At 38.1% G+C, this 22,218-nt stretch overlaps 2 protein-coding genes across 2 annotated transcripts; both read right to left on the bottom strand.

The window, feature by feature from the left end:
• Positions 1–1,368: 1,368 nt before the first annotated feature.
• Positions 1,369–15,486, bottom strand: LOC135690620 (organic cation transporter protein). Its single transcript, XM_065208221.2, has 9 exons — positions 14,992–15,486; positions 11,831–11,934; positions 10,730–11,053; positions 8,433–8,642; positions 8,023–8,157; positions 7,573–7,667; positions 6,055–6,163; positions 4,980–5,197; positions 1,369–4,294 (listed from the first exon to the last, which is right to left on the bottom strand). The coding sequence occupies exons 1-9, from the start codon at positions 15,334–15,336 to the stop codon at positions 4,173–4,175; spliced, it is 1,662 nt and encodes a 553-aa protein (XP_065064293.2). The 5' UTR covers positions 15,337–15,486; the 3' UTR covers positions 1,369–4,172.
• Positions 15,487–16,473: 987 nt separating this feature from the next.
• LOC135684713 (uncharacterized) lies at positions 16,474–22,059 on the bottom strand. Its single transcript, XM_065200350.2, has one exon. It carries the CDS (start codon positions 22,057–22,059, stop codon positions 16,474–16,476), a length of 5,586 nt encoding a protein of 1,861 aa, XP_065056422.2.
• Between the last annotated feature and the right edge of the window lie 159 nt (positions 22,060–22,218).

Here is a 22,218-nt window from a genome sequence, read left to right as displayed (position 1 = left end):
AAATACGGTGTGCAATTTCAGATTTTGGCATGCAGAGGTAATCTGGCGCGTGTCAAGATTTGCGATGCTATGCAAGCTAGACCGCACATTTCGCGGAGTAGGCCTACCACAAATAAGCAACTGCAATGCAAAAAAGCAAAAATATCGTTGCTTTACTTTTACAATGCATGAGAATGTTTTTTTTTAAAAGAATAACACATGAAACTCACATCGCAATAAGTGCTACACTAGGCCTAGTCAACACGAGAAATACATGCATGAACTGTGCTTACAGTGGTATTTACCAAAACAGATTCAAAATAAATACAAAAAAATTATTCCTCACAAAGATTTTAGCTAAATTCTGTGGTATCTTCGAATAATTCTCATAGATGACAACGGATTTCATCTCCTTCAGCATTCCTCACATGGTCACCATAATTTCTGCGCCAAAAACAAACCATACTGCAAATCAAATTACTGCGCATGCTCGGTGTATTACAGCTGACATGCATCATTTACTTGCAGTTTTTGATGGCCGTTTTGATAAATCATAACTTCAGTTTAATTATATAACAAGTTTATCAGAGAATAATAACAAGATACAATAACAAAAAACAAGTTTCATGCAAATTATTACAGTTGTTAACTGAAATATAATAATAAAAACTTAGCTAAATGTCAAAGTTTACAACAAGATTGAAAAATTATTATAAGAATAAATTACTCTCAAAAATGCAACCTGAAAATAGCTATATTAAAATTTTCATGGTTCTCTCAAAATAGAGAAAAATTTATTTCAGAAAACAATGTTGATGCTTTTAGGCGACATTTCAAAACTTTCTCATACTCAATCGACAGGAATAGAATTGGGCTAGCCAGATGAAATATTCTGAATCTGCTGGTCCATGGAAGTAAGAGAGATGGGAACGATAGTTTGCCCAGCCACGTGGCATTGAGCTATGTGGCTTTGCGTTGCTTCCAAAATTCAGAATTACAACAAAAAAGTTTTCTGCTTCTGTTGGACGTTTTTGTAAAACCAAAAGTTGACCAGTTGAATAGCATTCGCAAGCACAATGTCAATTCTACGTGCATCAAAATTTGAACCGATGACCCATACGCCATGTTGTCACTGAGCTATCTCAAATTAAAGTGATGGATAACTGCTTCTTGTGAAAAATTGTTTGTCGTTTTCTTTTCTTTTTTGTCAAATTTTATAAAAATATCATGTTGAAAAAGTATATGGAAAATTCATTTTGTGAGCATTTCCTCCATATTTAATTTTTGTTTTTATACTATCTTATTCTATTGCCCAAATTCTTGTTTTCTAAACACACTTTATATTTGTCATTTCTCCAAAGATAACACAATGAAAAGATAACTCATGAATGTCGTTGCAATAGGCTTTCCTTGAAAAAGGTAAAGTTGCAAATACTAACTACTATACATGATAAAACTAGGATAATGTAGCTAACATCTTAAATACAAACCAGAATACAATTTCCTCTCGTTCTTAACTTCAAATCTAGAGATATTTTAATGTATAATAGACAGAACCGTATAACAGGTTTCTCCCCAGTTTTTGACAAGAACACTAATTATCAACGTACCGACTATACCAGGTCAAGTGGGAATTGGCCTTGGGGCAGGGGAGGCTATAGCTAGCCTTAGAAAGCCAAATTTTTCAGCAACTTCCATTGGGCCCCTGCACCAGGGCATTACTTGGAACAAATGAATCAAAAGCTAAGCGTTTATAAATACAACGATTTGCTACAAACCCAGTGTGAAATCTGAGTCAATAAAATTTAAAAATACAACAAGCAGTAAAATTCATCAAATGTTACAATCTTTATCGAAAGTTTTACAAAATTGAATCATAAATTCTATAAAACTTCTATATAAGAACGTTTTTACAAAATCAAGAAAATTTCAAACTTAAATCGAATTCAACCTCATTTACCCATTAACGTGGCTTAATCAAGGTTAGTGCACCACCTACTTCTTTCTGAATAATTCCAAGAATAAAATACTTGTTTCTCTGCTACAATGGTGATTTGCGACAGAATCGAATACGTTTTTATAGAATTGGATACATCCCCTTTTTATACAGAATTGGAAAAACTCCTTATCCCGAACAATTGGACTTTTTTGTAAATTAAATCGCATTATGCCACATAAATATTTTTCGTGTGTGGAGTTCATAAAAATCCCAGACGTATTGTTAAATTTTTAGACCAGAATCAGGGGCGTAGCTGGCGGAAGTGCCCCCCCCCCATTCTCCATGAGTTTGTCGGTAAATGTTTAGTTGGTGCAAAAATTCCCTGGTTTGTCGGTGTAGTCGTCTATCGGTAGGTGAAAGAGCACCTAAATTTATCTTCATCTATATGTCTTCGTTAGTAAATTTTACTTCACATCACCCTCCACTCCCTAGTCTGGAAGGTCAAGCTACGCCACTGACCTGAATAGAAAACCTGGAGAAATAAAGGTCAGTGCATTTATGGTGTAATAAGATCTGAGCACTTTGAAATGTCCCGTAAAAATAATCCTACACAAACTGGAGTTTTGGTACCATTATTAGATTACATTCTAAAAGGGTGACATCTTAAAGCAAAATGATCAACGTGAGAACCTTGGATGACCTTGAGGATGGTCAATTATAACTATGACTCTAGGACCAATTACGACACCACTAAGATCAAAATAAAGAATATCGGCGCTGGCAAGATATTGAAGTCTGTTTATGCAGCTCCATGGAATGTTTTAAGTTAAAAATACAACGTAGTTTATTCATTTTAATTGGCCAGGCCTATCAAAAAACTCTAGACTGCCCTGTGCAAGCCAGACCCTTCGCTACGCTGGGAAAAGTGTGACACCAACCTTGGAAAACAATTGTAAAACCTGGAGTTTTTTTGCCATATAGGGAATGCTTAATCTGCGAATCTTCAAATATGTTGGCAAAAAAGGATGGCTCACCCACTTTTTTAGCAAATGGGATCTGGGAGGACTGTTTCCTCTTTTCCTGTCTCTGCAAACGTGATGAATTGTCTACATAAATATTTACGATAATCCAAAGGCTTCAGTCAGATCCCTTTATCACACAGGGTGAACCATCTTCTGAAGAAAACATGAAAACTTTAAATCAACATTAATTTTGCGCTCAAAGGATTTAGGTTATTTAAATATTTCATTTGATCTAAATCCGTGAATTAAAAGATTTACTTGATAAAAACGAGTAAAAAGTCCCATTAATATTCTAGTGAATGAAAATAGCTGTGGGATTCACCTATGTGAGCTTAGGATAAAAAAATTTTCTACAGTATATGAAAAGCAACCAGATCTGAATGGATGAAATGACTCTGCATTTGGCAGGGAGGAAGATTCATAACTGATTGCAATAAAAAAAAACTGGAGAAACAAATTCTAGCAGTGGTCCTGTATGGTAGGAGAAGACGTTGAAAACCCAAACTTTTAAGAAATTTGATGCAACAAGAAACGAGGTTCGAAGTCATTCCTTTTTTTCAGCTCATTTGTCTACCACTTAAGAAAGTATGAAATATTCCTAGACAAAGACTTTCGGAGAAGGGATTAGGTCACGTGTAAGGCTGCGGGACAATGCTGTTGTGCTGATGCTTGTGAATGGGGCGAATACACTATAGCAACTGAAGTGAGATTTGGTGGGACAGAGAATCGTAGCGCATCCGGAAGATCTTAACTTCTTTTGTTAGTGAATAATGCTTTTCCACTGCCAAAGCTGTAACGACTTTATATGATTTTATTATAACATTATTTCATTGATCAGTCGACGAAAAAGAAGCCGTTTGTACTGCAGCGGGAACACGAGAAGAGAACGTCGTAACGGGCTGTATTTGGCCAAAGGGACAGCGCAGAGACGCCCCGCACATAATGTTTGTTTACGTTTACGTGACACAGCTCCTTTAAGTATGCAGAAAGAGTTTGGTTTCTCTTCGAGGTTTGCCAAGACAAACGTTGCTTCGTTTGCATTTTATAGTCTCGATCCCAACCTGCATATTAAACATGGTCAATTTTTGCCATCTCTCATTTTATTTTCTTTCAGCATAAGGCGAAAAGATGTTACCTATACCGTTGCCAATGATACCCAACTAGTTAAAAAAATGAAGCAGCCACTTAATCTGTAGCTATAAACTGTTTTTAATTTGTCTCGTATACATGTATCATCCCATTATAGGTTCTGTGACATCTTTGTTAGACAAAACAATTTCATCTTCACGTCTAATAGCCATGACCTCAACATTTGGTTCAACCCTAGAATGATCCATCTTCACCATGGTTACCTCTGAAAAGCAACAAGATTTCAGATAAATACCACGATAACACAAGGATATAAAACAAAACATAACAAAAGAGAATGATGCTCACTACTCTAGGCTACAAAACAGATATTTCTATTTAAGTATCTATTGGTTATATTTTTCGTATATTGGGTGAAGTATATTCAAGTAGGTTTTTGGACACTTTAAAGCCAAGCTAATCTAGCGCCTCATTGAAGAACTTTCAATACTCCCCCTAACGCTGACTCTAGTAGCCCCCCTCCCCTCTCCCGCCTCCCAAAAAACAGTCATCCAATTATCGTGCATCGAAAGATAACACAACAGTACTTATTCAATTATCCGGTCTTCTCGGGACACGGGATTTCATGCGGATAATCCAAAATTCCGGATAATTGAAAATATACGAATAAGGGCAGAAACCAGCGTAAATAAAATAGACGAGTGTTTTGAAAGTTTATTTCTAAGCACACATTACAATCTAATGCACCAAATCCTCTCAAAATACTCATAAGATTTTTAAAATGGAAAGCAAGAAAAACGCACCCGACATATTTGTCAAAAATGCAGAAAATTCTTCCTAAGGTTTTTCACATTTTTAACGGACCGGATAATCGAAGTCCGGATAAACGGTGGGTCGGATAATTGAATAGTTACTGTATAATTTTTAACGACACTTGAGAAATCACTGACCTTCTATTGCTGGTTTTGACTTTCTTGTGAAAACTTCAGCAGTCTCTTTTCCTTTGGTTTCTTTCAAGGTGAAGCACAGAAATGTCGCAACCATTGTCAAACCACCCATTAAAAGAAACGGTAGGTAATCCCCGTAGAGCCTCAGCCACTGCGCAACCCATGGCGCAGTAGCTGCGCCGATTCTGCTGATGACCTGAAGTAGGCCCATGCCTTGAGATCTGTGAAGACATAAACAATGAAAAGCCCAACTATTTCTCGGCCTGAGATAACCCGCAATGATAGAGAGTTATCAAAAAGCATATTCAAGAAATCAAAAGGAATAATCATCCATTCAAGCACACTATTTCTACTAATATCTGAAGCAAGAAGTGTTTCGTGAAAATTTTGTTAAAGGCTGAATCAAGAAAAAGAAGCGGCCACTAACAGCTTTAGCTGCCCTAACATAAAAGATGGCTAATTTGGTTGAAAAATTTCCTAAAATTCAATAAGCGGGGGGTGGAAATAAGCGGGGGGGGGGGGGGATTTGGTGTAAAAGAGTACTAAGCAGTGTTAAAGGAAAAATATCTGTTAACATCAAGACGTTAGTTTCAAAACAGAACAGAACAATAATGTCCTACTATTTTTACCCACCAACTCAACCACAGTTGTTCACCCTTTTTGAAGGGCTCTCCTACAAAAATTGAAAATTTAATAAGCGGGGGGGGGGGGGGGGGGTCCTAATAAGAGCGGGGAGTCTGAAATTTCTTCGAAAAAAATTAGCGAGGGGACGCTTATTCGGGACCTAAGCGTAAGTGTTGCTTTGAAAAAACCGACACCGAACACACATCGAACATCTAAAGGCATTGAGTCATGGTAATAGGCCTTCTCTATAGGGGGTCATTTGGTTTCGGAGTGATCGTTGCTGTTTCACGTGATATAGGCATCCGTAATGTGACCAGTTTTAGGTCAGCCAATAGCATCGCAGTCATGAAAATCGTGACTCAGCGGATTTTGGCACTTTGGGTATACCCAATCCATTTTATCATGACTCGATGCCGTTAACTCTAACTGCAACATATACGTCTATATTGCTTACCTGACAATAGTTGGGTTCAGCTCCACAGACCAGACATACAACTCATTGAATGATACGGTGATGCACAATTTTCCCAGCATGCCGAGTGTAATACGCAGCCCCATGTAAACTAAAAACAGACACACGCCATTCAGAAGAAGAACTTGAAAAACTCGAATGGAAAAACTTTTAATCTTCGTTTTGATAATTATATTATGGATTGTCAGTAAAACTTTGAGAAGGTTACCTGAGACCCTGTACTTCAAGCAACGAGCCAAAATGAATCTATTGATCGTTCACTTTAAGGACGGTCGCACTAATTAAGATGGTTAATTCACAAACATGGTCTTGTTTGGAACCGTTAAATTAATTTGTACCGTGCTCGTCTCATCGCCTATTAAGGTTCTACACGGGTAACTTACAATTCCAGTCTAAAAAACCCTAAGAATGGTCTCATTTTTGCATTTTCCATCCTTCTTCGTTATCATTAATGGGTAAAAAGTGGAGAACTAGGATCCAATATCTTGCCAGCTTTTCTCATTCCCTTCCCCATCAAATTTTCAGGTGCCCTTAATCTCCCATAATTTACTGAATCTAAGGTGACATTCCTGGTTCATTTGCTCCTATCAAAGATCATGAAACCATTAAGGTGTCGATTTCTCAGACAACCCTAGATAACACATGTTTTAAATTATGGTTAAATCAATGTACTTCTTGAATAACTGAAAGGTACTTAAATATAGGATATTTCAGTAAGTAACTAGGTTTTTTTCACAAATCTAAGTTTGACCTTTAAGGTTATATTGAACAAAAGACAAATTCATTTCCTTTTGGTACCAATGCGGTTTTGTTTGTGAGAGACAGCTGGAATGCCATGTTTTTTATCTCTCCTCAAACTTGTTTTTCCTCCTCAGCAAAGCCCGATTCAAAATGTAAATAGATATGATGCATACGACGATAAAACCGTTTTTGGCAAAAACATTCCCTACCTGAGAATCGTTGAAAACGAAGGTAAAATATTTTGCTTCTGCCTTCTAAAACCTAATTACATCTATAACCTATTAATTCTATCAATTACATCTATTAATTTCATCTTAATTACGTTGCATTAAAATAGCCAAAAAATGCAACTAAAAGCAGCTAGCCATCCCGGCAACGTCTTCATTTTTGAAACACAGAATAAACGGGAAACACAGGACAAGTGTTCAACCAACGATTTAAGTGTTTGTGCAAAGGTAAGGTAGACGATCTAAAAATAAAGAGCCGTTTGGAGTTGATAATTTATCATTCTTTGTTAGATATGTTTTATTTGATTGTGTTGTTTCCTTTACCTCATTGGATAAGATTTTGAGTATCATACTGCTCTACCATTGGATAATATGCTTGAACTATAATTAGAAAAGAGTTCGCTTGGCAAATGCCAGCATCTTCACATATGCTTAAAGGAAAATGCTTGACTCCTATAAGTACCTAGACGTCACATCTAATTTTGAATTCCTATAAAAATCAATGCCATATACCATAAAAACAGGAGCATACCTGAATTGCTTGCTATGTTTGGTATGAAGGCAACTGCACCACATGACAATGCTCCGATAAACATAGACCATATCGTGGTTGGTTTTCTGCCAATTCTGTAAACAAGAGCAGACAAAATATGTTGCACAATTTGTTGTACAAAATATGTTGCAAGTCTTTTACGTCGCATTGATGTTTCTGAAGAATTTCACTGTTTAGGTATTGCGATAATTTTATCAGGGAAGTACAAAAATTACATGGCCCTGACACAAAACAAACAGTGAATGGATTTGAAGGCAAAATATTTCATTGCTTGTAAAGACTAATTTTGACGATTTAAAGAAATTTGGGAGAGTACTCTTGCACTATTATATTGTTGATATTTCGATAAATCAAAGAGTGTATTACAAGCACATTGTGTCTAGTATTGAAGGGTTCCAAGATATACTAATAAGGCTTAGAATGACTTACTTGTTACCCAGATAAATAACCAAGATATTTGCCGGAAGTTCGACCAGACTGGTTAAAACGAAGTCCCTGTACATATCGCCACCTAAATTATCAGATGCCAGGGAAACACCATAGTAGACCATGCCATTTACGAACCTGAGAAGAGAGGGGATGTAGGTATATAGCAACGAAACGCAGTGTGACGCGACGCAGCGCAAATGTTTGGTTGGAGGCAATATACAAAATTTTTAAGAGGATAGCTGTAGTAAGGCGATGGAGGGGGTCAGAAAAAAAGTGGAAATAATCCTATACAGTAGGGTGTATGTTATATGTCCTTTATAAGTTCATCGGCAGAAATTATACAAAATTTCCTCCATACTCAAACTCTACATTAAAGTAATTATTTAGTTCGAGGGGAGAATTACTCTTACCAAGCGAATGACTGAACCAGTGTGTCTCTACATGTTGACGCCGGTCGAAATAAATCAGCGTAGGTGCCATGCGCAGTGTCCTTCTCCGCAGTGGAAAGTTTCACGGTCGGTTGGATCTTGCCATTAGTCTTAGCAACTTTTCTCAAAATAACTTCTGCTTCGTCAACCTTGTCATTTACTCTCAACCACCTGACTGATTCTGGAACGCATCTGTAATTGCAGGAGAAATCATGAATTACCTTAAACTGAGTTACAGACAAACCGTGAAGTAAGGTGATGAGAAAAAGATAAGCATAAAAAATAAATAATTTCCTCTATTGCAACATTGGATATCATCTGAGCTTAGAACGACTGCAAGATGGAAATGGAGGTGTGGCCTAGGCCAGGAAATGTATCATAATATGTGGCTGAAAAGTGAATATAACGGGATTCTAATCGATATAGAAAGTTCTACAGCTGTAACGAACGACAGAATACCATGAACGAATCATGCAAAGTTTTAACTAAACATAGTGATGAGTAGCCTCTGTGACAGTACCTAAGCGAAATTTCAGTTATATGACAACTCATCGATATGAATACATCTTGAGAGACCAAGATGAAAGATGTCAAATACTGGAATAAGAATTAATTCATCTCACAAAGTTTTCAAAATCAGCAAACATGTTTGTCATTTAAAAAAGTTCCCTGAAAATCAGCGAACAGCCATAAACAATTACGTTAAATATAAATTGATGAGAGTCTCGTTCTTCTCCTCTCCCCTCTACGTAACCCGAGTTTAACGATTCTCACAGGATGTGAAGTAAAATAAATGCATTATCAAAGAGCAATTAAACGACGAATAAGAATTTTCCATAACATCGTGCTCAATATGCTTTTTTTACTGCTAACCCACCTTACTTGGGGAAGGGGTAATTCTATTTCGATACACAATGCTATTTGGTCTCCTCTTCGTATCGAGGCTCTCTTTGCTGAGCACAGCTAGTTACGTTCTTTAATGAGACATCTTCCTTCAATTTTCATTTGTTGCTAACCCTTATTTAACCTCAGTATTTCTTCTAGCAAATGAGATGACATGGTGGATCTGCTCAATGATAATATGATAAAGTTTCTTCAACTATTTCTGTCCCAGTAATTTGAAACTGATGAGGTCAGTAAGAACGCCTTTATATTTTCCTTCCGTATTTCAGATTTTCACCCAGCCAGGATTTTGTATTAAAAAAGTCTGGTGTTGCTACTAAAATCAGAAAGGATTCAAGCTCTCTAAAACTTTCAACATGAGTGGAAATCTAAATCATCCTCTTCATGTTTCTTTTACCTTGGTGCCATTTTAATCAAACGCGTCATCTCGAAATGCAAATCACTTGAGATCAAAGCGATGGGCGGTGCAGAGGCTGATCAATCCGAAGACGAAGCCGACCCAGTCAAAGTGCAGTGCTTCAACCTTGCGGTGTTTCACCCTTGTGGTGCTTCACCCTCGCTCCCCGCTCAGTGTCAACTCCTAGTGTGATAAATAAGCATAAACTGCAAAAAGAGGTCAAATTAACCTTGTTAGATTTCTCAGAACAATTTGGCAGATAAACTTGAATGTCAAGAGTGTTTCAAGAGTAGAGGAATGAGGGCGTTTTGGTGTAGAGACAGGCTTGGGAGAAATGTTGTGGAGTCAATTCTCAGTAACCGTAAGATTTGGAAATTTCTTTTCCTGGGAAAAAGACTACGATTTAATTCTATTGATTCTGGAGGGGATTGACGTTGCTTTGTCACTTTCGGTATTTGAGGATGATAGAAAATCATTTCAAATCACTGGGGATGATTGCAAATCACTTCTCAACAGAGGGATCGCGAAGGAGGGCTCGGTGAGGTTCAGCCCCCTCTGTAAATTTTGGAGGGATATTAGAGTAGCTCAGGCCCACTTCCTTAACAAGCCATTATATGTTTGGTTGGATGAATTACTTTCTAGGCAATGTGAACTATGGCTATGCAATATACATTTCCTTGAAATAGGAATTTACGTTAGCATTTTAGAGTCGGTGAATAGTTTCAGTTATTTCGAATAAACAACAAAAGATCTTAAAGATGAATTCAAGCGTATAGGGCGTGTTCATGGGTGTGGTCTTTGGTTTTGCTATCTGAAGTTGCCTACAGTACAGCAAAGCTATTTAGGACGGCACCCCTGCTTCTGAATCACATTTCTGCGTCATATCTGCTGACCCAAGTATTGCTGGAAAATCAAGCAATCCAACCCGATGAAAATTCTATTTAACATGAGAAAAGAAAACTGTTTTCAAGATACATACTTCCAAAATACTATGACAAATGCATAAGGAGCTGACACGATGATCTCCAACATTCTCCAGTCAGGTACCAAGTAAGCTTTTAATCCGATCAGGCACAACGCTGCTGTGAACGCAAACCAAACTATTGTCCCAGACAAAGCCCTGAAGTTAGGACCAACGAGCTCTGTTGCCAATACATAGATGGATAGGCCAACACCACCTTGGGCAAATCCGGTGATTAGCCTCAACACGAAAAACAGCCAGAAATTATGAACGAAAGCGCTGATGAATCCACAAAGTATTACAGTGCCAAGAGATGGAAATAGAACGGACTTTCGACCAAACCTGCAAAAACAAAAGAATCTAGCTAAAACATTGCTCAGTTGTTCGAGTCGTGGACTACAGATTCAGGGTCTGTGGTTCGAGCCAATGACATGACCATACTTTCACTTGAAATGTGGAGTGTCGCCAGCTCTCTGTTTTTCCTGGCCTAGGAACATAGCCTGCGCGCAAAGATAAATATGAAATTTCAAAATGGTCGCTCCCATCATTTTCCAACCCTCTGAAAGGTGTGTAATCAAAATCCAATCATTATCTTACATCGTCTAAATTCTTCCCTATCCTGCATAAGAATCTCGACGTGTTGTCACATAAGCTCGATAAGCGTGGCTTCTCTGTCCTAAAACTAGCTTCGGGGTCTTGGTCCAGATCAATTCATATATATGGAAAAGATATGATGTAGCAGTTTTCCTTTGCTGTAAACTTATTGCATACCTTTATTTAAGAATTTTTTTCAAAGAACCCACATATTTTAGCTTGTATATCTACTTGTAATCAAGTGCCTATTGTACCGTTACAGTAGCAGAAAAACAACTTTTTTGACGTCTCCGTACATTTGATCATCAATAAAAGTGTCGTTTATTTAAGGGAAATGTTTTAACAGCAAAAAGTTGAAAATAATTATGACTAAATAGTTAACACAGTTTGTAGAAATTCTTTAATAATTGAGAATAGCTTGAAATGGTTTGATGTAATGAAATATCTAAAAATCTGCACCGAAACGATTTTCCTAGCTGTGCAAATTCACAAAAGTTAGAGACAACATATTGGGTTGGTTCTTACCTATCGGCGATGGCACTAAGCACCAGGGCCCCGACGGCCCATCCAAGAAATAGGGCTGAATTTGCCAGGTATGATAGTGAGTTCTTCTCGCAAATCAAATCCCACTAAGATGTAAAGGGAACATATCATAACTTTGAAAGATAAGGGAAAACATGAAAAAAAGAATACCAAATAACTTTTAGAAAGAGTTTTGGCATGTGTACAACGTCTTCGGACGTAATTTTGTAGAAATGATCATCCACGTGGGCCACCTCAATGAATGTTAGCCTTTCGGCAGAACCCCCCTTCTGTCTTGACTGCCAATCATGAATAGGATTCTAGGCCAAAAATCCAACTAGAAAAGCGTTTGTTCACAAGAGGAACATGAGCTCAGTTCAACATGCCATACACGATTAATTGCCATTTTTAGTAACCAAAGTAGGATTTGTGGAAAACAGCCAAAGCCCCTGAGTAGCATAGAAAGGGTGGATTAACCTGTGAATGACAAGTTTCTCGAGTGAGAGGGATTTTACTCACGGTGGGGATGTAGCAAAGGCACTTTAAACTCTATTTGTTGTTGCGCTCGATAAAGATAAGTGCTTACTTATTACGAGCTCATGGGCTTTCGTTTGCTAATAATACCCAAGCATATTTATTCTGGTTATAGTTTTATCATCGACGTTCATAACATACGCAGAGCCTACAATTTTTCTAGTGATCACATGGATCACGAATGCGCATTGATCAGCTTCCCAGCAAATGAACTGACACTTTTTCGTAACTTGATACTTTACCAATGAAATACTTATGGACTGAATGCCGAAAACCGTTAATTCACTCTCGATATTCCTCATTTTCACAGAGATACACGTCAAATTGAAGCCATTATCTTAACCACTTCGTTAAAAATTGCCAATGCAAGAAATATAGCGGACCCTTGGGAATCTTTTCCAAACGAGGGTAGTCAATAGGCCCCCTGAATCCCGAATTCCTGCTTCGTTTTTGGCCCGATTCCCGACCATCAATTCCCGAATTCCGGTAATATCGATTCCCGAGCCCCGTTCAAAAAAATTTGCCAAATCCCCGCTTCCCTGAAAAAATTGGGTACCCTCCCAAGGAGAAAACGTGTCCTCAAATTAGGGGAAAGAAGAATTACCTAGGGGTCTAGACCCCTTTTAATAGACAGGGGAAAAGACATGGCTTTGTGCCGTTAATAGCTACCTTTAGAGTTCAAGGCTTGTCATGGCATCAAACAAAATCAAATAGTCGCTATTCCATTGACTTATTGTTACCAAGTTCGTTTTTGATAAATTGTTTGGGTTTCTAAATTCGAGCAAAATCAATTTCTCAGCCACAGGTACAGTAGCGGCGCCATGGGGGAACTGGGGGCCCCCCAGTTCTCGGCAGAATCAATTTTTTATTTCTTGGCAATTTTTTTGCAACGTACGTTTAAAGAGGTAATGCGTTGATTCAAACTGCCTTTAGGTAACCACAAGTTGGTCATCGGCCTTCCTTTGAGGTAAAATTGGCGCTCCATGTTGATAAATGGGCTACTGGTTTAATTTGTCCAAAACAAAAGATGTGCAGAAATTTCCTCTGAATGCAGCCAACGCTAAACCTGAAGAAAGCATACAAGGTCTCTGTCGTTTAACCTGAAAGCTAGTCCGAAAGATGCCTCTAGCAAAAATAAATTGATTTCCTAAAATTTCTGTTGCGTAAAGATGAAGGAAAGTCATTTACAAATTCATGAGGTTCGAAGGATCACGAAGCGAAGCCATTCCCTATTGTTGTCTTCTACGCCACAGAATGTTCTTTGATTGATTCAAAATTCATCAGATTAGTTTTGTACTTTTCACAATCAGATTTTTTTGCACGACAACACTTGAATTCAATTCGTTCTGTACAGAGTTGCCATTTGGCCGTTTTGATTTCAACTTATGATCGGTTCTACTTAACCTTCCATATTTTACAGCAATTTCCTCTGTTTTGAATCTGTTAAAAAAACTTTACACGTGGAATGTCCGGATTTTCCTTTTTTTTCTTTATGTTTTTCTCATTTCAACACTGAATTAAGGGCGCTTAATAAAAATTTCACGGTTGATTTGCAGATTACATTTGTTCTGTTTGTTGATATAGGGATAAACTTCTAAAACAACTTTTCATTTGAGCAGTTTGGTGAATTAATTTCCGTCAAAGTGTATTCTTTTAAAGAATAGAAAAAAGACCGTAATGTTGACACCCAGTGTGTAGTTTTAGTGAGATTACACTCATTCTTTTTATAAGTAACTGGCTATAAAAAAGGGGGTACTGGACAGTCAGAAAAAATTAAGAAACTTCAGTACTCGAAGCAAAAAAATTAAGAAACTATTAAATCGTGATAAAACTAAGAACAACGAAACTTTATAGAATCCAATAACATTATTGCCCTGTTGGCCTAGAACTCAAGACACAAGGGATAAAATATACTTCCCACATCTAAATACAGCATCAGAACGGAAGGGAATCTCTTGACGTGAAAAAAAGGTCAAAAGAATACATTTTCAAATTTTTGGATTTTGAACATAGAGCTTGAAAGCACACCAAGGAATGCTTTCAAATATGAAAAATCAATTAGATCTGCCAAATTGCCCTTGATATATTAACGCAGAAAATGGATGGCCAAATCGGAGTAATCATGATGATGGAGGGAAAGTTATTTTTGGTTTCTTGAAAATCTAGTTTTTGATATTATCTGTTGGTGAGAATAATCAGTATTTGTCATGGCTGAATCCACAAAGGTTTACAGGTGTTTCTTCAAATACAAAACTTGGAAAGAATCAGAATATTCATTCACGCTGTTGGAGTTCGAGCAAGACTCCAAGAGAAGAGACCTGTTGTGACCGGACATAAAATGCTGATCCTTAGAGCATCACTCTACATACTAAAGCTGACAGGCCTATCGTAGTGGCATTCTGGGTGGGGGCAGGGTCAGGAGTTAACTATAACCCCCAATTCTTAAACTTATTAGGCTAATTTCTATTTTTCGCACTCTGATAAAATTGCTCGGGATGTTCGTCACGTTATTGTCCACAACGCCCCTCCCCCTCCCAGAAAGCAACTGCGATGACGCCTGTGTGGTTTGTTCTATATAAACAATTTTTGCTTTTCAAACGATCATAAGCAACTTGATTAAAAAAATATACCTCGGTAACAATAGAGAACTTTTTCGGTTGAACAAACTCCCAAGAACTACGATTTTTAAACTTGCATCTTTGTTCGTAGAAATCATGGCTGCTGTGGAAAATCGTGTTCGTGTTGTTGCATTCTGCAGAAAGACCTGTGCACTTCCAATCCGGGTTATTTGCTGCGAAGGTTAGTAACAGCGTTTGATAAGTTGCAGGCAGCATCATGATGCAAAACATAATCTGCAAGATAATTTGCATCTTCCCAAATTCACCAATGTGCTCTAAAAACATGTCCACGTTGACAAGATGTCCTTGGTTGGACTCTTTGTCTTTGTTGCCAGCTCCATAGCTTTCCTCTTCCATTTTATAAACCTGGGTTACTTCTTCAAGCTTTCCAAAACTTTGTCTAAACAACGTCGGAGATAGCACGATGCATGTGAAGTGCGACCGGTAGTTTGACTGCAAGTTGGCAACGGAGCAACGACGATTGTTTCGGAACAATGAACTCTTACACAGCAGGTTATTCGCGAACACACTCGACTCTAACCATTTGCTTATAATGATTGTTCAATTTCATTGGATTACCAATTTAATGTTTCTTTTGTTAAAGCATCTGGTAATGACAGGGGATATTTCCGACTTTAAAAAAACGCATTTTTACTGAATCATTGACTGATAGTGGTATGTGTGTTTTTTGTCGTGTTACAATTTTGTAAAAGAAAATAACTTTGATGAATATAAAATTCTTGAATTGATTTGATGAATAAACCTAATATGTTAACGAGTAAGGAGAATTTAAGTTCAGATATTCAAGATCGGAGATGAGAAGTGAACCCAGTTGTTCTACGATGGATTGATAAATCGGGAAACGAGTTATTTGTGCGGAAATTAAAATATAAACAAAGGAAAATGAAGTGAAGTTCACAGCAGTAGAATTAACTTCGTGTTTTCTAAAGGTGAAACCGCGACAAAGAAAAGCATATTAAAAACAACCACTGTCTTACTTCATCGTATTGTAAAATGTATGTATGCTAAGTCGGTTCGAGCCCTGAATGAACCCACAAGATTCATTTTATGGTGTTTAAGATACATTTTAAGAAACCCCACTTAGAATCAGATTCAAGCGTAAACATAAACATAAAGAGCGTAAACGCTGTAGGGTAAAAAGTACCACAGAGTGGTTCGCAAGAGTTAAGTTCTAGAGGACTGTATATATTCAGAATAAATGTAAGATAAATAGTTTGATAGTTTGACGAACGAGAGAAATATGGAAAGAAATCACCTGGTTGTCTTTAGAAATACCATAAAATCATCAGAGAAACAGTACAGCAAGAATGATTCGAATAAGATTTAATCTTCGTGAGAATGTCAATACAACGACGTTTCGTAAGAGTTTTTTCGAATGAATGTTTTCAATAGTGTGTAGATACGTCTGTGCGCTAGCGTTTAGATAATAATAAGTTCCCATTTGCCACACCTATCAATGTCGTAGCCTCGTTTTCATGGTTCGCTCACACTCCCCCCTTGGCCAGTTAAATACTGGTCAATTAAACGTCTCTTCTCCGCACCAACAACTGCTGCTGTTCGAAGGGGTCGTGTCCTTAGAGAATTGTTCATGTCGTGACTTTGTAACGGAACTAAAGGTTCAGAGCATGTCACTTCGAGTGGAAATAATTTCTGTAACGGTCGAGCTATAACGTTTCCGTTTGACAGTTGTACATTTGCACCACGAATTTCATTGTCTCTTCCAAAAATCAACGATTTGATTCTTCCGAGATTCCAGAATAGGCGATTAGGCTTATTTTCGTTGTGCACGGTGACTATATCACCTTGATGTATGGAAGATCGATGTTCATCGCGTTTGAGATTGCGATGATGCTCGCGAAGTTCTGATAAATATTCTTTCTTCCAACGTACTTTAAAGTGCTCGAGAGTTAACAAGAGATATTTTATTCTTTTAGTTAGGTTCTCTTTCGTTCCCCATTCTTGTTGATCTTCAGAATCTCTCGCTACCGAATAAGGCAAGGAAATGAGACGTCTACCCATAAGTAGATGTGATGGTGTTAAAGGCTCAGAGATATCTTCAGGATACAAATGAGTCAAAGGACGCGAATTTAGGACAGCTTCTATCTCGACAAGAACAGTGTTCAACTCATTACGATTTAACTTTGCAGATCCTACAACCTTCTTCAGACACGATTTTGTACTTTTGACCAATCTCTCAAAAAACCCACCCCACCAAGGGGCCTTGGGTAGATTATACATCCAACTGATTCTTCGTTCTGCGAAAAATTTCCTTAATTCTGGTAGTTGAAATAGTTTCACGAGCCTCTTTGATGCAGATTTAAATGTCATAGCGTTGTCTGATACGACTAGAGACGGTATGCCTCTACGTGCAGCAAATCGACGAAAACACATTAGAAACGCATCAGCTGATAATTCGTCGACTAGTTCAAGGTGTACAGCGCGAGAAGTAGCACATGTGAAGAGCGTGATGTATACCTTCTTCATCTGCTTCTGATCACTCTTAACATACAACGGGCCGGCAAAATCAACTCCGACTGAAGTAAATGGGAAAGAATCTTCCACTCTGAAGCTCGGTAAGTTCGCGGTTTTAGGATTTCCATAGGACATTCCTTGTAACCTTTTACAGAGAGTACACTTGCCGATAACTTTCTTGACAACTTGACGTCCCTTTACTATCCAGAAGTGACTACGTAATTCTAAAAGAGTTTCCTTCACGCCACCGTGAAAGACATGCTTGTGACAATCCTGTATCACTAACTTTGTAAGATGATTTTCTCTGGGAAGTAGTGCTGGGAATTTGCTTTCAAAAGGAATGTCTGCATTACTAAGACGACCTCCGCAACGAATAATTCCGACTTCGTCCTTGAAAATACCTAGTTGCCGTTCAAACTGCTTGTTCTCGTGTTTAGAAATATCATTTTGAACTTCTTTGATCCAAAACAATTCTGCCTTCGCCATCTCTTCAGCTGAAAGCTCTCCATCGAATTTTTGACTTTTCTTTCTGCAGTTATGAAGGAAACGCAGTACGTATGAAGTAACGCGATAGAGGCGTGAAATGCTGCTGAAATTCTCTAACTTGATTACATTTCTCAACGAATTTTTCTGCACAGCATCAGCTAGCAAAACCGTGCTGGACTTCTCCTGTGAGACATTATTTTTACGGATTTCCTCTTGACATTCCTGCGGCATTTCATCTTGACGATCAACGTTAGGCCAATTTCCAGGATCTTCTTTTAACCATTCTGGACCTGACCACCAAAGATCATTCATTTGCAGTTTCGTGACGTCATAATTGCGAGTAGGAACATCTGCAGGATTTTCCTTTCCTGGGCAGTGTGACCAGAGGTTAGGATTGACCAATTTTCTGATTTCTTGGACACGGTTTTCAACAAATATCTTCCATTCCTTTCCTTCTCCCAATATCCAATAGAGTGCTGAAATCGAATCTGTCCAACATTTGACCACTTTAGTTTTAACAACAGGACTTAGTGAATTTTCCACAGAATCGATTAATCGTGCAAGAGTTAGACAAGCTAGCAGCTCTAGTCTTGGAATGGTTGTTTTAGATAAAGGTGCTACCCTTGATTTAGACATAACCAAGCTCACGTGACTTTTTCCGTTGACAGTTATCTTAGCATATACCGACGCTACATAAGCACTTTCAGAACTATCGCAAAAGCCGAAAAGTTCGACGAGGTCAGGTTTCCCATCGATGGAACCAAAATAGTACCTTGGTACAAAAATAGTTTCTACTTTATCTAATTTGGAGATGAGAAATTTCCATTCTTTGTCAAGTGCTTCAGGTAATGTTTCATCCCAAGACAATTTTGCCTTAAAGAGTTTCTGTAAAAACACCTTCAGAGGAGTAGTCACAGGTGAAATGAAACCTTGAGGATCGAATACCTTTGCAACTAGCCTCAATACATTGCGCTTGGTAGGAATCAATTCGGCAGCGAACTTTGCAAGTTCTGACAGCTTGAACTCAAAGACATCCTCTTCGAGATCCCAGTTTAGCCCTAAGACCTTTACACATTTTGATTTGTTATCAATTTCTTCCATAGATAAACTTGACTTCGCAAAAGATTGGTTTTCTTCTGTTGTAGGTAAAATGTTTTCTATACATTCGCTAGAATTGGATTCAAAATCTTCGATTTTGTCCCTAACTTCTTTAGAGTTTGACTGCCATTTTCGGAGTCGAAAACCTCCTTCAAGCATGAGGTTTTTAGATATTTCATAAAGATTTAAAACTTCTTCGATAGAATGTCCTCCGGAGTTTACGTCATCAGCATAAAGCGAATTAAGAAGTTTATTACACACTTCAGGGTAATCTGTAGAATAGCTTTCAATGTGCTTTTTCAAGGTTGCATTTAGCAGAAACGGTGAGCATGTAATCCCAAAAACAACACGAGAAAATCTGTAAGTAATAATTTTTGGCTGCTCGTCATCTAAACTGTCTACCCAGAGAAAACGAAGAACGTCCCTATCAGATGGGTGAACTGACACCATATGGAACGCTTTTTCAATATCTGACGTTAAAGCGATTGGGTTTAGACGAAACCTTGCGATAATTTCAGCGACAGTTTTAAGCAAACACGGTCCAGGGTAAAGACATTGATTTAACGAAACACCAGTTTTATCCTTCGCAGAGGCATCATAAACCAAACGCACTTTGGTGGTTTCTTTATCCTCCCTAATAACTGGGTGATGAGGGATATAGTGCGTTTTTCCAACTCCACCAACAAAATGAGAATCAACTCTTTCAATAATACCCCTCTTTTCTTGATCATTTATAATGGAATCATAATCGTTCAAGAGTTTTCTATTCTTTTTCAGTTTAGAATAAAGCCCAATGAGACGTTTTTGGCAAAGCTCGAAATTGTCGGGAAGAGTTGGGTGGTCTTTTTTCCAAGGAAGTTTAACCTGATATCGGCCTTCTGAAAATTCAATTTCGTCTTCGAAATCTTCGTAAACAGACAATTCGTTTTTTAATATTCCGAAACTTTCCAAGGTCCAAAATTTGGAAACTTGCTCCTCAATGGAAGTTTGATCTTGCATAACATTCAGAACATGAGTTGATTGGACGAAATTGGCGTGTGTTGCCGAAATGTCTGGGCACTGAGCTACAGGTCCTGACAAAATCCATCCCAGGGTAGATTCTAGTGCTATTGGAGATCCTGGCTCCCCCCGTATCGAACCACCTTGCATATAATGCCAATAAAAATCAGAGCCTATAAGCACGTCAACCTCCAGTTGCTCGTTGTTTTCGGCGGGAAAATCTGCTAGAGGTAGCCCCTCAAGATGTCGATAATTGCTGGCAGCAAAATTTATTGGTTGGCTTTTCAGTGGAGAACAAACAATGGGTACAACATAAGCATTGACATACATATTAAGGTCGTTATAAGGACTTGTTACACAGAATTGCGTAATATCGCAAGTTTGTAGATTTCCTCTGTCGGACCCAAACCCATTTATCGTGAGAGTTTCTTGAGAAATACTGGGAAGGGCTAGAAAGTCCTTCAGCCTCTTCGATATGTATGACCGTTGACTTCCAGAGTCAAAAATCAAACGCGCGACGGTCCTTTGCCCGGGGTTTTCGGCCCTTGAAATATAGGCCTTGGCTGTCTGTAAAAGAACCGCATTTTTGCAGTCAACAAACATTGTAGTTGTTGCCTGGCCAACATCTCCTGTTCTTCTTTGCTGATGTGCTGCGCTAGATTGTGTTGGAATTATCGGATTAACCGATATTGCACCTTGGCTTTCATTAGCGCGCGGCGGAAAGAGTGCTTTGTTTTCGCAAACACTAAGATGGTGTCTCTGCTGGCAATTAAAACAGCGAATGTTACTGGGGCAATATCTGGACAAATGTCCTTTCTTTAGACAAACAAAGCAACGACCTTGCTTTTTCAGAATTTCCTTTCGCGCTCGGGTATCCGTAATTACGTTACATTTAGCAGAAGAATGCGAACTTTTGCAAAATGAGCAAGTAATTTGTGCACCATTATTCAAAAGTGCCGAGGTTGTATGAGTATTTCCATAGAAATGAGAATTTCGACTTCTTGAACTGCCCTCTTTTTGTGCAACATTGGATTTCTGCGAGGTTAATTGACCACATTGTTCTCTTGCCTCAAGCTCAGACTTCAAAATTTCTAAGACTGTTTCTACTTTCCAATCGTCTTTTTGGGTAGCTTTTGTAACTAATAGAGTTATACTTTCAGGAATTTTACTCATGAGCATGGGCATAAGAAGAGCTCCGTATTCGTTAAGATTTACTTTTAATGACTTCAAACTTCGAATGTTTACTTCTAATTCATCATACAGTTTTCGCAAGTTTTTGAGATCCCGTTCCGATGAAACTTGGGGCAGATTTATTAAACTTTCCATGTGAGCATTAATGATAATTTGTCGGTTCGCAAAACGATTTTGCAGAATTTCAATAGCTTCACCATAATTTAAGCCAGTAACTTGAATGCCTGATATAGATTTTGCAGCGGGACCATCTAACAACGACTTTAAATGTCTGAATTTGTTAGCCGGTGAGAGAGCATCACTTTTATGGACAATTTCGAAAGAGTCCCACCATTCAATCCATTTCTTCGGATCTCCATAAAATTTAGGAAGCTCTAGTTTTGGTAATTTCGCTGCAGAATCAACATACGAAGAGTTGGTAGAAGTAGATATGTTTGGCCGAGATATTTCCGAATTTGATTGGCTTCCATTTTCAAGTTTCAGACCTGACAGTTTATCTTCAATTTCTACTAATAAACCGGAGATATCAGATTGAATTTCTTCGCATTGAATCACTTCGTTTTCGATATCATCGTCCTTCGTTTCAAGAAACACCTCTTCGTCAATTTTCCTAAGAATGTTCGATTTTTCCTTTAAGAAAACTGATAGTTTTTGAAGAACCAAAATTGAAGGACTTTCGCTATATATTTCGTCCCTGGCATCGTTTAAGAGTTTACTAGTGTGCGCACGGTAACCAGCTCTAATTCTACTTCGTTTAGGGCGTTGAATTAATTCAGGTACGGAAGTGTCCGTTGCTTCACCCTCTTGCGACATAGTTCATAGTTCATGGCATGACATCAGATTTATGCAACGAGTAATAAAAATCCAAAAGATAAAGACAACAATTTGTAACTAAGAAAAGAACGTCAAACTAAGTAAACAGCGAAATCCGTCGAGGTTCATGGACCATTTAAGAAACCCCACTTAGAATCA

This window comes from Rhopilema esculentum, chromosome 4 (genome assembly GCF_057945365.1).
Source record: "Rhopilema esculentum isolate cy_ngs chromosome 4, ASM5794536v1, whole genome shotgun sequence".
NCBI classification, from domain to species: domain Eukaryota; kingdom Metazoa; phylum Cnidaria; class Scyphozoa; order Rhizostomeae; family Rhizostomatidae; genus Rhopilema; species Rhopilema esculentum.
This window is presented reverse-complemented; position numbering and strand designations above follow the sequence as displayed.